The sequence below is a fragment of the Pleurodeles waltl genome, chromosome 4_1, assembly GCF_031143425.1.
Source record: "Pleurodeles waltl isolate 20211129_DDA chromosome 4_1, aPleWal1.hap1.20221129, whole genome shotgun sequence".
NCBI lineage: Eukaryota > Metazoa > Chordata > Amphibia > Caudata > Salamandridae > Pleurodeles > Pleurodeles waltl.
The window spans coordinates 22,641,432-22,658,578 of NC_090442.1; the positions used below are offsets into that span (position 1 = coordinate 22,641,432).

The 17,147-nt window shown below is 51.9% G+C and overlaps 1 protein-coding gene across 3 annotated transcripts in view; it reads right to left on the reverse strand.

Moving 5' to 3' along the window:
• Positions 1 to 17,147, reverse strand: part of LOC138288415 (butyrophilin subfamily 2 member A2-like) — a 163,877-nt gene that overhangs the window by 83,295 nt on the left and 63,435 nt on the right. For all 3 annotated transcript variants that reach the window (XM_069229975.1, XM_069229974.1, XM_069229976.1), the window contains one exon: positions 16,675 to 16,839. In XM_069229975.1, coding sequence (XP_069086076.1) covers positions 16,675 to 16,839 — 165 coding nt within the window. The remainder of the gene's footprint in view (positions 1 to 16,674; positions 16,840 to 17,147) is intronic.

Sequence of the window (17,147 nt, forward strand, 5' to 3'; positions counted from 1 at the left end):
CCTGTAGAAAAGGCCCCTGTCGTCGCAAAGCCAGGTTGTGAAGCATACAGCAGGCCACGATGATCTGGCACACCTTCTTTGGTGAGTAGAATAGGGATCCACCTGTCATATGGAGGCAGCGGAACGTGGCCATCAGAAGGCCGAAGGTTCGCTCAATTATCCGCCGAGTTCGCCCATGCGCCTCCTTGTAGCGTTCCTCTGCCCTTGTCCTGGGATTCCTCAGTGGGGTCAGTAGCCATGACAGGTTGGGGTAACCAGAGTCACCAATTAGCCACACACAGTGCCTCTGGAGTTACCCCATCACATAAGGGATGCTGCTATTCCGCAGGATGTAGGCGTCATGCACTGAGCCAGGGAACTTGGCATTAACATGGGAGATGTACTGGTCTGCCAAACACACCATCTGTACATTCATCGAATGATAACTCTTCCGGTTTCTGTACACCTGTTCACTCCTGCGGGGGTAGCAAAGCCACATGGGTCCCATCAATGGCACCTATGATGTTGGGGATATGTCCGAGGGCATAGAAGTCTCCTTTCACTGTTGCCAAATCCTCCACCTGAGGGAAAACGATGTAGCTCCGCATGTGTTTCAGCAGGGCAGACAACACTCTGGACAACACGATGGAAAACATAGGCTGGGACATCCCTGATGATATGGCCACTGTTGTTTGAAATGACCCACTTGCTAGGAAATGGAGTACTGACAGCACCTGCACTTGAGGGGGAATTCCTGTGGGATGGCGGATAGCTGACATCAGGTCAGGCTCCAGCTGGGCACACAGTTCCTGGATTGTGGCACGGTCAAGCATGTATGTGAGGATCACATGTCTCTCCTCCATTGTCAACAGGTCCACCAGCGGTCTGTACACCGCAGGATGCCGCCATCTCCTCACATGTCCCAGCGGACGGTGCCTATGAAGGACAACAGCGAGCACAGAGTCAAACAACTCAGAGGTACGTACCCACAGCTTACACAGAACACAAATCATGATCCATATAATGGCTTGTATGAGTGTTGAGGCAAGGCCTAGGTATGTGTGACGCAGTTAGAAATTAAGCCATGTGGGCCCCTGAAATGGCGGCTGCCTGACCTGTAAAGTGTGACAATGGGATGTGAGGTAACTGCACTGGCGTTGTACACCGTTGCGGTAGACGGTCGAAGACCGCGGCGCAATGCTGCATTGGTTAACATTGGACTCTATGGGTCTCAGGAGCCAATGATGATGTACGCCGCCGGTGGCGGTACGCACCGTCGCAGATGTGACCACCATTTTCTATCTGTACAATAACTCGATACCTGGTTTTCGACAGGAGAGGACCTAAACTGCAAGTGCTGCTGTGACCTCGGTTTGGAAGAGACAATGGCACGTGCGTCTGGGGAAAGGGCCCCTGCCTTCACATCGGAGGAGTTAGAGAAACTTGTGGATGGGGTCCTCTCCCAGTACGCGCTACTCTACGGTCCTCCAGACAAACAGGTAAATACACTGGGAGCATGCTGTATGGGCTATGCCTGTGTGGAGTGGGGTGGATGAAAGATGGGGGGGGGAGATTGAGGCGTGCATGAAACAACGGTGAGTGCATGTGCATCATGGCAAGGGTAGGGATGGGGGCCAATGACTGTGATGGTGCATTTGGTTATAACTTTTCTTTTCCCCCTGTACAATTCATGTAGGTCAGCGCCCACCAGAAAAAAGATATTTGGCGTGCCATCACCAAGGACATCCGGACCCTGGGAGTCTACCACAGACGGAGCACCCACTGTCGCAAGAGATGGGAGGACATTCGCCGCTGGAGCAAGAAGATGGCGGAGGCCCAGCTGGGGATGGCCTCCCAACGTGGGAGGGGTGCCATCGCACCTTGACCCCCTTGATGTTCAGGATCCTGGCGGTGGGGTACCCGGAGTTGGATAGGCGCTTGAGGGCATCACAGCAGCTTCAAGGGGGTGAGTACACTCTCATTCTGCTGATTTTGCACGCAGTGGAGGTGTCTGGGTGGGGGACGTGGGCTGTGGGTTTCCCTAGGCCAGGGCGAGTTAAGTAGGCAAGTTCCCCTTCTTCTGGCAGACCCAGTGGCACCCCACCCCACCTGTGTACAGTGCCAAACACACCTAGTCAGGCCTGTAGGAGGCTGGACTGGCTTGTAGTGAGTACCAAGGGGTACTTGCACCTTGCACCAGGCCCAGTTATCCCTTATTAGTGTATAGGGTGTCTAGCAGCTTAGGCTGATAGATAATGGTAGCTTAGCAAAGCAGCTCAGGCTGGACTAGGAGACGTGTGAAGCTACTACAGTACCACTTAGTGTCATATGCACAATATCATAAGAAAACACAATACACAGTTATACTAAAAATAAAGGTACTTTATTTTTATGACAATATGCCAAAGTATCTTAGAGTGTACCCTCAGTGAGAGGATAGGAAATATACACAAGATATATATACACAATAGCAAAAATATGCAGTATAGTCTTAGAAAACAGTGCAAACAATGTATAGTTACAATAGGATGCAATGGGGAAACATAGGGATAGGGGCAACACAAACCATATACTCCAAAAGTGGAATGCGAACCACGAATGGACCCCAAACCTATGTGACCTTGTAGAGGGTCGCTGGGACTATTAGAAAATAGTGAGAGTTAGAAAAATAACCCTCCCCAAGACCCTGAAAAGTGAGTGCAAAGTGCACCAAAGTTCCCCTAAGGACAAAATAGTCGTGTTAGAGGGAGAATGCAAGGAAAACACAAATCAGCAATGCAACAACGATGGATTCCTGTCTGAAGGTACCTGTGGAACAAGGGGACCAAGTCCAAAAGTCACAAGCAGCTCGGAGATGGGCAGATGCCCAAGAAATGCCAGCGGTTGGTGCAAAGAAGCTCTTACTAGGCTGAAGAACTGTGAATACTGCAGGAACGACAAGGGCTAGAGACTTCCCCTTTGGAGGATGGATCCCCCACGCCTTGGAGAGTCGTGCAGAAGTGTTTTCCCGCCGGATGGACGCCAACAAGCCTTGCTACACGCAAATCGTGCGTTTGGCGTTTTTGGACGCTGCTGGGGCCCAGGAGGGACCAGGAGGTCGCAAATTGGACCTGCAGAGAGAGGGGACGTCGAGCAAGACAAAGAGCCCTCACTGAAGCAGGTAGCACCCGGAGAAGTGCCAGAAACAGGCACTACGAGGATGCATGAAACGGTGCTCGCCGAAGTTGCACAAAGGAGTCCCACGTCGCCGGAGACCAACTTAGAAAGTCGTGCAATGCAGGTTAGAGTGCCGTGGACCCAGGCTTGGCTGTGCACACAGGATTTCCGCCGGAAGTGCACAGGGGCCGGTGAAGCTTGCAAAGTCGCGGTTCCCAGCAATGCAGCCCAGCGAGGTGAGGCAAGGACTTACCTCCACCAAACTTGGGCTGAAGAGTCACTGGACTGTGGGGGTCACTTGGACGGTGTCGCTGGATTCGAGGGACCTCGCTCGTCGTGCTGAGAGGAGACCCAAGGGACCGGAGATGCAGCTTTTTGGTGCCTGCGGTTGCAGGGGGAAGATTCCGTCGACCCACGGGAGATTTCTTCGGAGCTTCTGGTGCAGAGAGGAGGCAGACTACCCCCACAGCATGCACAAGCAGGAAAACAGTCGAGAAGGCGGCAGGATCAGCGTTACAGAGTTGCAGTAGTCGTCTTTGCTACTATGTTGCAGGTTTGCAGGCTTCCAGCGCGGTCAGCGGTCGATTCCTTATCAGAAGGTGAAGAGGGAGATGCAGAGGAACTCGGCTGAGCTCATGCATTCGTTATCTAAAGTTTCCCCAGAGACAGAGACCCTAAATAGCCAGAAAAGAGGGTTTGGCTACCTAGGAGAGAGGAAAGGCTACTAACACCTGAAGGAGCCTATCACAGGGAGTCTCTGACGTCACCTGGTGGCACTGGCCACTCAGAGCAGTCCAGTGTGCCAGCAGCACCTCTGTTTCCAAGATGGCAGAGGTCTGGAGCACACTGGAGGAGCTCTGGACACCTCCCAGGGGAGGTGCAGGTCAGGGGAGTGGTCACTCCCCTTTCCTTTGTCCAGTTTCGCGCCAGAGCAGGGGCTAAGGGGTCCCTGAACCGGTGTAGACTGGCTTATGCAGAATTGGGCACATCTGTGCCCAACAAAGCATTTCCAGAGGCTGGGGGAGGCTACTCCTCCCCTGCCTTCACACCATTTTCCAAAGGGAGAGGGTGTCACACCCTCTCTCAGAGGAAGTTCTTTGTTCTGCCATCCTGGGCCAGGCCTGGCTGGACCCCAGGAGGGCAGATGCCTGTCTGAGGGGTTGGCAGCAGCTGCAGAGAAACCCCAGGAAGGGCAGTCTGGCAGTACCAGGGTCTGTGCTACAGACCACTGGGATCATGGAATTGTACCAACAATGCCAGGATGGCATAGAGGGGGCAATTCCATGATCATAGACATGTTACATGGCCATATTCGGAGTTACCATGGTGAAGCTACATATAGGTAGTGACCTATATGTAGTGCACGCGTGTAATGGTGTCCCCGCACTCACAAAGTTCAGTGAATTGGCTCTGAACAATGTGGGGGCACCTTGGCTAGTGCCAGGGTGCCCTCACACTAAGTAACTTTGCACCTAACCTTTACCAGGTAAAGGTTAGACATATAGGTGACTTATAAGTTACTTAAGTGCAGTGTAAAATGGCTGTGAAATAACGTGGACGTTATTTCACTCAGGCTGCAGTGGCAGGCCTGTGTAAGAATTGTCAGAGCTCCCTATGGGTGGCAAAAGAAATGCTGCAGCCCATAGGGATCTCCTGGAACCCCAAGACCCTGGGTACCTCAGTACCATATACTAGGGGATTATAAGGGTGTTCCAGTAAGCCAATGTAAATTGGTAAAAATGGTCACTAGCCTGTCAGTGACAATTTGGAAAGAAATGAGAGAGCATAACCACTGAGGTTCTGATTAGCAGAGCCTCAGTGAGACAGTTAGTCACTACACAGGTAACACATACAGGCACACTTATGAGCACTGGGGCCCTGGGTTACCAGGGTCCCAGTGACACATACAACTAAAACAACATATATACAGTGAAAAATGGGGGTAACATGCCAGGCAAGATGGTACTTTCCTACAAGGCCCCTGTGTTATCCATGTGTGCTGATGTCGTCCATAGCCTTGTATGCCATTTGCCAGGTAGTGAACAGTGGAGGCCAAGTGCACGGCGTAGTGCAGGGGGCTTGTGTGTCTGTCGTGTCTGCCATCGGTAGCGGTAATGCATGTACTCAACATGTCTTTCTTCTGTCGTCCCCCCCTTTTTGTGGTCTCCCTGTTCTTGTGTGCATTAGCATAATCAGGCGGAGGAGCAGTGGCACCGGAGCAGGAGGGAGGTGTATCCCACATGGCCCTGGAGGGCGAGACAACTGACTCAGAGGTCACCAGTGGGACGGAGGGCGAGGGGAGCTCCACGGCGGGGACAGGAGCTGACTCCAGTGACACTGACTCGTCCTCTGATGGGAGCTCCCTTGTGGTGGTGGCAACATCTGTGCCCCCGCATCTACAGGGACAGCGGCCACCCCCCCTACCAGCACCGCCCTCCCAGCAGCCCCTCAGCCTTTGCCCCGTGCCCGCTCACCCAGGAGGGTGGGCATCACCTTCGCCCCAGGCACCTCAGGCCCTGCCCCAGTCACCTCGGTGAGGAGGCCATTGACCTCCTCAGGTCCCTCACTGTTTTGAATGCCATCCAGGGTATAGAAAGGCAGTTGCAGCAATCAAATGCATTCCTGGAGGGCATTCATTCTGGCCAGGCAGCCCTTCAGCGGGCTTTTCAGACTCTGGCCTCAGCACTGATGGCAGCCATTGTCCCTGTTTCTAGCCTCCACCTCCAACTTCCTCCACCCAGACCCAATCCCCTGTACCTCAGCCTATCCCAAGCACACAGGCAGACCAGCATACACACACGTCAACACACAAGGGAAGCTCAGGCAAACATAAGCACCACACATCCCACAGGCACTCACACAAGCATCACACACATGCAGACACACCAACATCCACTGCCTCCACTGTGTCCCCATCCTCCTTGTCTCCCTCCTCCCTCCCAGTCTCGTCTCCACTCACACCTGCATGCACTACATCTACAGCCACTACGTCCATCACCAGCACACACACCACCACAGCCCGCTCACATGCAGTCACCACCCCCACTACCATTTACACGTCCCCTGTGTCCTCTCCCAGTGTGTCTCTGACGCCACCTCCCAAGATACACAAACGCAGGCACACACCCACCCAACAGCCATCCACCTCACGACAGCCTCCAGCGCATGCACCTTCACCCACAGTCACCAAACTAACACCTCCAACAACCACAACCTCTTCCTCCACTCCCAAACCCCATCCAGCTACCCATCCCACTGCTCCCAAAAAACTTTTCCTAGCCAAACTTGACCTCTTTCCCACACCTCCCCCACCCCGTCCGTCTCCTAGGGCCCAACTCTCCAGGTCCCTACCTAGCACCTCAGCCACAACCTCTCCGGGACCAGTGGTGCCTGTTGTCACCAGTATCTGGAGTGCACCGGCCACCAGGGCAGCCAGTGTGGCACGGAGCCACAACACAGACAGTCCCCCACCTGTCAAGCATCAGAAGTTGGCCAGTGCCTGGCGGGAGAGGGGGAAGCCTCCAGTCACCAAAGCCGCTCCCAGGGATACAGGTGGGAGTGCGGAGTCAGCTGCAACACCTTGCAAGGTGGGGAAGGGACACAGGAAGGTCAGCAGGTCTGGGAAGACCAGCACGGCAGAGAAGACCGCCATCATCCCCGCCGCCCAGAAGTCCACCGCCAGCACCTGCCCTGCTGCCCAGGAGGCCACTGCCACCAGCCCTGCTGGGCCAGAGAGGACCGCCAGCACCAGCCCCGCTGGGCCTGAGAGGACCGCCAGCACCAGCCCCACTCTGCCAGACAGGACTGCCAGAAGCTGAGTCACATGCAAAGGACCCCGCTGCCACAAGCATCGCTGTACAGGGCACCGCCACAAGAAGCACCGCTGAACAGTGCACCGCCACAAGAGGCACCGCTGAACAGGGCACCGCCACAAGAAGCACCGCTGAACAGGGCACCGCCACAGGAAGCACCGCTGAACAGGGCACCGCCACAAGAGGCACCGCTGGCCCATGAGCTCCAAGGGCACTGACGCTACTGAGTTCGTCACGTGCAGGATGAAGCACTCTGGCCTGCAGTGACAGTTTTAAAAGCAGAGAGAGCATAAACACTGAGGTTCTGGTTAGCAGAGCCTCGGTGGTACAGTTAGGCACCACACAGGGAACACATGTAGGCCACAAACCTATGAGCACTGGGGTCCTGGCTAGCAGGATCCCAGTGAGACAGAAAAAACACCCTGACATATACTCACAAACAGGCCAAAAGTGGTGGTAACAAGGATAGAAAGAGGCTACTTTCCTACACTGGGGCACTCAGTGGTTACTGGGCACTGTCCGGACTGAGGCCCACATTTATACTTTTTGACGCAAAACTGCGCTAACGCAGTTTTGCGGCAAAAAAATTAGCGCAGTCTAACGCCATTCTGAAGCGCCATGCGGGCGCCGTATTTATTGAATGACGTTAGCCCACATTTATACTTTTTGACGCAAAACTGCGCTAACGCAGTTTTGCGGCAAAAAAATTAGCGCAGTCTAACGCCATTCTGAAGCGCCATGCGGGCGCCGTATTTATTGAATGACGTTAGCCGGCGTTAGCCGCCGGCGCCGTCTGGTGTGCGTTAAAAAAAACGACGTACACCAGGCAGCGCCGGCGTAGGGGGATATGGGGCTTGGGCGTCAAGAAATGGGGCAAGTCAAGTTGAGGCAATTTTTTCGCCTCAACCCGATTTGCGCCATTTTTTTTTCACTCCCAACCCCCATAGAAATGACTCCTGTCTTAGCAAAGACAGGAGTCATGCCCCCTTGCCCAATGGCCATGCCCAGGGGACTTCTGTCCCCTGGGCATGGTCATTGGGCATAGTGGCATGTAGGGGGGCACAAATCAGGCCCCCCTATGCCAAAAAAATAAAAATAAAAATACACTTACCTGAACTTACCTTAATGTCCCTGGGATGGGTCCCTCCAGCCTTGGGTGTCCTCCTGTGGTGGGCAAGGGTGACAGGGGGTGTCCCTGGGGGCATGGGAGGGCACCTCTGGGTTCCTTCAGAGCCCACAGGTCCCTTAACGCCTGCCTTTTGCAGGCGCTAAAAAACGGCGCAAAAGCGGCCGTACGTAATTTTTTTTGACCCGCCCACTCCCGGGCGTGAATTTTGCCCGGGAGTATAAATCCGACGCACATGCCTCGGAGTCGATTTTTTAGACGGGAACGCCTACCTTGCATATAATTAACGCAAAGTAGGTGTCCACGCTAAAAATGACGCTAACTCCATGGACTTTGGCGCTAGACGCCTCTAACGCCAAAGTATAAATATGGAGTTAGTTTTGCGTCGGAATTACGTAAAAAAAAACGACGCAATTCCGGCGCAAACAGAGTATAAATATGCCCCTGAGTCATTGGGCAGTCAGTTGTTACTAGGCACTGTCCTGTCTGAGTCCTTGGGCACTCAGTGGTTACTAGGCAGTGTCCTTGGGCACTCATTGGTTACTGGGCAGTGACCTGTATGGGTCCTAGGGCACTCGGTGTTTACTCCGCAGTGTCCTGTGCGGATCCTGGGGCACTCATTGGTTACTGGGCAGTTTCCTGGGGCACTCAGTGGCTACTGGGCAGTGTCCTGTCTGAGTCCTCGGGCACTCATTGGTAACTGGGCAGTGTCCTGTCTGGGTCCTGCGGCACTCAGTGGTTACAGGGCAGTGTCTTGTCTTAGTCTTCGGGCACTCACTGGTTACTGGGCAGGTTCCTTGGGCACTCATTGGTTACTGGGCAGTGACCTGTATAGGTCCTAGTCCTAGGGCACTCAATGGTTACTGGGCAGTGTCCTGTCTGAGTCTTCTGGCACTCAGTGGTTATTGGGCAGTGTCCTGTCTGGGTCCTGTGGCACTCAGTGGTTACTTTGCAGTTCCCAGGGGCACGCATTGGTTACAGGGCAGTGTCCTTGGGCACTTAGTGGTTAGTGGGCAGTGACCACTATAGGTCCTGAAGCAGTCAGTGGTTCTTGTGCAATGTCCTGTCTGGGTCTTGGGGCACTCAGTGGTTACTGTGCAGGACCCTGTCCGAGTTCTCGGGCATTCAGTGGTTTCTGGGCAGTTCCCTGGGGCACTCAGTGGTTACTGTGCTGTGCCCTTGGGCACTCCGCTACTGGGCAGTGATCTCTATGGGTCTTTGGGAAGTCAGTAGTTGCTGAGCAGTGATCACTTTGGGTCCTGGGGCAGTCAGTGGTTACTGGGCAGTGACCACTATAGGTCCTGAGGCACCCAGTGAATACTGAGAAGTGTCCTATCCAAGTCCTTGGGTCCTCAGTGGTTTCTGGGCAGTGTCCTGGGGCACTCAGTGGTTACTGGGCAGCATTCTGGGCACTCACTGGTTATGGGGGAGTGTCCTGTCAGAGTCCTCGGGCACTCAGTGGTTCATGGACAGTGCCCTGCTCGAGTCCTTGGGCAATCAGTGGTTACTGGGCAGTGTCCTGTCTGACTTCTCGGGCACTGCCCTGTCTAGGTCCTGGGCAGTGTCCTGTCTGGGTCCTGGGGCACTCAGTGGTTACTGGGCAGTGTCCTGGAGCACTCAGTGGTTACTGGGCAGTGTCATGTCTGAGTCTTCGGGCACTCAGTGGTTACTGGGCAGTCTCCTGTCTGAGGTATCGGTCACTGAGTGGATACTGGGCTGTGTCCTGTTCAGGTCCTTGGGCACTCAGTGGTTACTGGGAAGTGTCCTAGGGCATTCAGTGTTTACTGGGCAGTGCCCTGTCCGAGTCCTCAGGCACTCAGTGGTTACTGGGCCAAACCCTGGGGCACTCAGTATTTACTGGGAAGTGTCCTTGGGCACTCAGTGGTTACTGGCCCGTGTCCTGTCTGGGTCCTGGGGCACTCAGTAGCTACTGGGGTTCTGGGGCACTCAGTGGTTACTGGGCAGTTCCATGTGGCACTCAATGCTTACTGGGCGGTGTCTTCGGGCACTTAGGGCCTCATTCTGACCCTGGCGGACGGCGGAGGCCGTCCGCCAGGGTCCCGCCGCTGAATGACCGCACCGCGGTCAAAAGACCGCGGCGGCCATTCAGACATTTCCTCTGGGCCGGCGGGCGCTCTCCAAAAGAGCGCCCGCCGGCCCAGAGAAAATGCCCCTGCAACGAGGACGCCGGCTCAGAATTGAGCCGGCGTAGTTGCAGGGGTGCGACGGGTGCAGTTGCACCCGTCGCGTATTTCAGTGTCTGCTTAGCAGACACTGAAATACTTTTCGGGGCCCCCAGGGGCCCCGCGGCACCCCCTACCGCCATCCTGTTCCTGGCGGGCGAACCGCCAGGAACAGGATGGCGGTAGGGGGTGTCAGAATCCCCCATGGCGGCGCAGCAAGCTGCGCCGCCATGGGGGATTCTAAGGGCAGCGGTAAACCGGCGGGAGACCGCCGGTTTGCCACTTCTGACCGCGGCCGAACCGCCGCGGTCAGAATGCCCTGCGGGGCACCGCCGGCCTGTCGGCGGTGACGCCGGGGTCAGAATGACCCCCTTAGTGGTTACTAGGCAGTGTCCTTGGGCACTCATTGCTTACTGGGCAGTGACCTTTTATGGGTCCTAGGGCACTCAGTGTTTACTCCGCAGTGTCCTGTGCGGATCCTGGGGCACTCATTGGTTACTGGGCAGTTTCCTGGGGCACTCACTGGCTACTGGGCAGTGTCCTGTCTGAGTCCTCGGGCACTCAGTGGTAACTGGGCAGCATCCTGTCGGTCCTGCGGCACTCAGTGGTTACAGGGCAGTGTCCTGTCTGAGTCTTCGGGCACTCACTGGTTACAGGGCAGGTTCCTTGGGCACTCATTGGTTACTGGGCAGTGACCTGTATAGGTCCCAGGGCAGTGGTTCCCAACCTGTGGTCCGGGGACCCCTGGGGGTCCGCAAAGCCTTCTCAGGGGGTCCACAAGAGCCTAGAAAATTAAAACATATTAACAAATATTGACAAATTAGGTCCCCAGCTTCCAGTAATGACTCAGGCGGGGTACCCAGATTCTAAATATGATTCAGTGGGGGTCCCTGGGTTCCATTAATGTTAAAGTGGGGGTCCACAGAAATCAAAAGGTTGGGAACCACTATTTTAATCCTTTCTGCAGGGTCTCTTGTCCAGACCTTCCAAATTTGATGGCAATATTTTAATATATAACGTCTTTTCAAGCTTGTCCTCATTGGTGCTGTAGAGTTGGGGGGGCTAGGCCCTCATACTAGAGAATAACATGACGCAGACACAGTGGCCTGGTGCTAATAACTGGCCTCGGGCACGTGCTTCCGACCCTTTTATTGGCAGGATCACCTGACCGGTGACGCCTGTGTTAGGTGGGTGTGGGGTGTAGATGTAAGGCCAGCCCTCACCCGAGTGGCTGGCAAAACACCACAACGTGTCCAGCAGGACACTACAGGTGCATTCCCTTTCTCTAAACTCCTATAAAAGGAAAAGCATTTCTCTGTCCTCTGGAACTCTCTAACTTCCATTTTTAGGAGGCAAATCTATGACAGATTTTATATAGAACTTTACTTACTTATTAATTATGCACTTTAGCTGTTAACTTATTGATGGTCTATTCCATGTATTTTGCAAATAATCTCCTCATTTAAACTTTCAAATCATAACCGGTGTCTGTCATTCTCATCAAAATGCCTCAGAGCTGAATACTGAACTTGATCTCAAATATACCATTGACAGGTTTAATTGGGGGGCACCAAAGTCCGTACCACTCCCGGTCCCAGCCATTGGCGTGCTTTGGTATGATCATTTGAGATAGGTTGGCACTGACTGCACCAGGTCTGCAGCAAAACAGCATCAGTGGTCTCCAATCCACACACGCCGTACATAATGTTTCACATAAAGGTGACACTATGAAGATACATCATCCCCATCACACAATCCAGGCAGGGCACTAACTCACGTGACCGATCGTCCTCACACCCTTCTCTATGAATGACCGACATGCCGAGGCGGACCACCAAGTGCGCAGCAAAACAGCATCAGTGGTCCCCAATCCATGCACGCCGTACACAATGTTTCACATAAAGGTGACACTATGAAGATACATCATCCCCATCACACAAACCAGGCAGGGCACTAACTCACGTGACCGATCGTCCTCACACCCTTCTCTATGAATGACCAACATGCCGAGGCGGACCACCAATCGCGCAGCAAAACAGCATCAGTGGTCCCCAATCCATGCACGCCGTACACAATGTTTCACATAAAGGTGACACTATGAAGATACATCATCCCCATCACACAAACCAGGCAGGACACTAACTCAAGTGACCGATTGTCCTCACACCCTTCTCTATGAATGACCGACATGCCGAGGCGGACCACCAAGTGCGCAGCAAAACAGCATCAGTGGTCCCCAATCCATGCATAACGTACACAATGTTTCACATAAAGATGACACTATGAAGATACATCACCCCCATCACACAAACCAGGCAGAGCACTAACTAACATGACCGACCGTCCTCACACCCTTCTCTATGAATGACCAACATGCCGAGGCGGAGCATCAAGTGCGCAGAAAAACAGCATCAGTGGTCCCCTATCCACTCACACTGTACACAATGTTTCACATAAAGGTGACACTATGAATATACATCATCCCCATCACACAAACCAGGCAGGGCACTAACTAACATGACCGATCATCCTCACACCCTTCTCTATGAATGACCGACATGCCGAGGTGGAGCACCAAGTGCACAGCAAAACAGCATCAGTGGTCCCCAATCCACGCAGGCCGTACACAATGTTTCACATAAAGGTGACACTATGAAGATACATCATCCCCATCACACAAACCAGGCAGGGCACTAACTCACGTGACCGATCGTCCTCACACCCTTCTCTATGAATGACCGACATGCCAAGGCGGAGCACCAAGTGTGCAGCAAGAAGACTGGAGCACATCCGCGTCCATCATGCACGATAGCCAATGCTTACCACACATGTGGCGCTATAACACTGTCATCCATCATAAATAGCTGTGGTGGTAACCTCATGCCCAGTCTGCACCACAGAGTACCTGGTGTCACATCACTGGATATACATGTGTATGGAGACCTTTAAATCCATAAGCACTTGAATGCACCCACTGCTCCGCCCTAAACTAAATCTTGTCCAGAACGGACTATTTCCTGATAAAACCTTTGTATAAAATATGGAGGAAGATATGATAGAGTTTATAACTCTGAATCTGGATAGTGTTTCAGACTTCAGCTTGGTACAATAGGCCAAAAAGCAACCATTATCTGCCCTGCAATCTCATCTCACGCACAAACACACACAATCTCACAAACACACACGCACACACACATACACACACAATCTCTCACACACACACACACACACACACACACACACACACACACTGACACACAATTCAATTTGGAAAAGAAATTAAAATACATGTAAGCATTAAATTAACATTTTAACACACACCTCCTCCTGTCCAGGAACATGGGGCCAGATTTATCAAGTAGTTGTGTCACCTTTGCACCACACAACGGGGCACAAGAGCAATGCAACTCTTAAGCTAGATTTATCAAGGCTCACAAGGCCACCTGAGGGGCTTGATAAATCTAGAGTAATGCAACACAGCGTACATTGCTGCATTGCGTTGCTCTGCTCCAGGAAGGCGTTCCATGGGTGGAGCGTTGGAGTTCCCACGCATCCACAAATGAATTTTGGCGCATTTCTAGATTTACCATTACTGGTAGACCTGGGAATGTGTCAAAATGCTGTGACTCCCTGGGAGGAAGGGGAGTAACGAGGAGAGATATCTTTTTTCTCCTTGTTTTTCCTCTTTCTATGTGTGATGCATTTTGCAGCACGCATAGAAAGAGGAAAATGCCTCAGGAGATTGTTTTTGTGCAGGAAACAATCCTTCCTGCACAAAAATAACGCAGGCACACTTGCACCATTGAGCAGGGGTACCTATGTTGGCGCTGGGCAGCAGATTGTGCGCCAGCGCAGGGAAAGACAGGAATGCGCCATATATTGTTGAATACGGTACAATCCTACCCTTTCACTATCCCGCAGCGCAGTGCAGCAAGGTGACCCGCTGTGCCGCATGAGCTTTTGATAAATGTGTTATTGGTGTAGAGATATGCCTCCCTTGAGAATACAAAGAGCCGCAACCCAAATCTCTTTGTCTCTTGGGCTAAAGGGAAGCCCATGTGTCAGAAGCACAGAAACAGGACTGTGCGCAGAGGCCTCAGTAGGGATGAGTGATTAAGAGGGAGTGCAGCCGTGAGGGAGGGGCAGGAGTAGCAGGTAAGACTGCTGCACATTTATATACCCATCCGGGCCTCATACGTGGCCTCTCATTGGGTGTTATTTATATATCCACCCGGGCCTCATACGTGGCCTCTCATTGGGTGTTATATATATACCCACCCGGGCCTCATACGTGGCCTCTCATTCGGTGTTATTTCTATACCCACCCGGGCCTCATACGCGGCCTCTCATTGCAAATTATATATATACCCACCCGGGCCTCATACATGGCCTCTCATTGGGTGTTATTTATATACCCACCCAGGCCTCATACGTGGCCTCTCATCGAGTATTATTTATATACCCACCCGGGCCTCATACATGGCATTTCATTGGGTGTTATTTATATACCCATCCGGGCCTCATACGTGGCCTCTCATTCAGTGTTATTTATATATCCACCCGGACCTCATATGTGGTCTCTCAACTGGTGTTATAAATGTATCCAACTGGGCCTCATACGTGGCCTCTCATTGGGTGTTATATAAATACCCACCCAGGCCTGATACGTGGCCTCTCATTGGGTGTTATTTATATACCCACCCGGGCCTCATACGTGGCCTTTCATTGGGTGTTATTTATATATCCACCCGGGCCTCATACGTGGTCTCTCAACAGGTGTTATAAATGTACCCACCTGGGCCTCATACGTGGGCTCTCATTGGGTGTTATATAAATACCCACCCAGGCCTGACACATGGCCTCTCATTGGGTGTTACTTATATACCCACCTGGGCCTCATACATTGTCTCTCATTGGGTGTTATATATGTACCCAGCCAGGTCTCATACATGGCCCCTCATTGGATATTATTTAAATACCCACCTAGGCCTCATACAGGGCCTCTCATTGGTTGGTATATATTGTAGGAAAGTACCGCCAGCCTCCTAGATATATATATATATATAAAATAAAATAAATAATATATATATATATATAATATAATATAATATAATATATATATATATATATATATATACGTGGTCTCTCATTGAGTATTATTCATATACCCACCTGGGCCTCATACATGGCCTCTCATTGGGTGTTATTTACATACCAACCCAGGCCTCATATGTTGCCTCTCATTGGATGTTATTTCTATACCCACCCAGCCTCATACACGGGCTCTCATTGGGTGTTACTTATATACCAACCCAGGCCTCATATGTGGCCTCTCATTGGGTGTTATATATATACCAACCCAGGCCTCATATGTTGCCTCTCATTGGATGTTATTTCTATACCCACCCAGCCTCATACATGGGCTCTTATTGGGTGTTACTTATACAACCTCCCAGGCCTCATACGTGGCCTCTCATTGGGTGTTATTTATATACCCACCCTGGCTTTATTCGTAGCCTCTCATTGGGTGTCTTTGGAGTATGCCTGTTGTGTTTGTGTGTATGTGTATCCCTGTGTTTGCATGGCTGTATGCATTTCTTTGTGTAAGTGTGTGTGTGTGTGTGTGTGTGTATGTATGTGTGTTTGTGTGTATATGTGTATGTACACACATGTACAAACATATGTTTCAGTGCTGGGGGCAGTGTTCCTCCATTTCTCTCTCCCTCCCTCTCTCTCTGTCTTTTTGACTAGTCCTTTCTTCTTCTCCAAACCCAAACACCAAACATGTATGATTTGCTGAATCTAACTGACCAACTGGAGTCAAAGCACCGGGTAAATCCACCCACTCTCTCCACTGCCTCTCTCAGTCCCTCCCCTGATCCTTCCTCCTTCTTTCATGGTCTTCTTGAACTCATAAGTGGCTGTTTTCACAAACGGACACTGGAACCGAGCTGTAACCGGCTGATGAGCTCATAACTAGGGTGAAACCGGTCCTGGGTTACTTGTGTTCTGGTTCAGGGAGGACCTGGCCGGGCTGGACTGTTCCTATTGGAGCAGGGCCAAGACTGATTTGCATATGGCTGGTCCAAACTGAGGTGTCCTCGTGTGCAGGATTACAATGGATTGCGATGCGGCCCGAGTGATTACCAGTGGCTGACATTAATTCAAGCATCCATCCATCACTGTTGTGCATATTCACAAAAGGCGTAGGTGCTTTTCAACCTTATTTTCAGAATTCTTATTTTAGACTGTCCAAAAGGAAAGATGTTTAAAAAATATATGAAAGGCACTAACCTTCAAAAAAGCACATTCAAATCAAATATTGTTCTGTGTAAGTTATGTATATTTCTGAAACAATATTTGTTTTATTTATAAATCAAATGTGGGTGTGGAAAGCTAAAAAGTAAAATATTCCCACCTTTGTGCAGACACAGAGTCTCTCTCAGATGAGGCTGTAAATCTCTCCATGAAGAGGAATCTTCTGTTCCAGGCTCATCTCTCACCCAGGGGCAGCTCTGTCCAGGGAGACTTCCTTGTCTGTCATGAAGGTTGCACTGGGAAACTGGTACAGAGGAGGGAGAGACTGGTACAGAGAGATTGAGGGAGGAGGGAGAGACAGGTACAGAGAGATGGAGGGAGGGAGAGACAGGTACAGAGAGATAGAGGGAGACAGAGACAGGTACAGAGAGATGGAGGGAGGAGGGAGAGACAGGTACAGAAAGATAGAGGGAGGGAGAGACAGGTATAGGGAGATGGAGGGAGGAGGGAGAGATAGGTACAGGGAGATTAAGAGAGGAGAGACAAGTAAGGAGAGATAGAGGGAGGGAGAGACAGGTACAGAGAGATGGAGTGAGGAGGGAGAGACAGGTACAGAGAGAGGGAGGGAGGAGG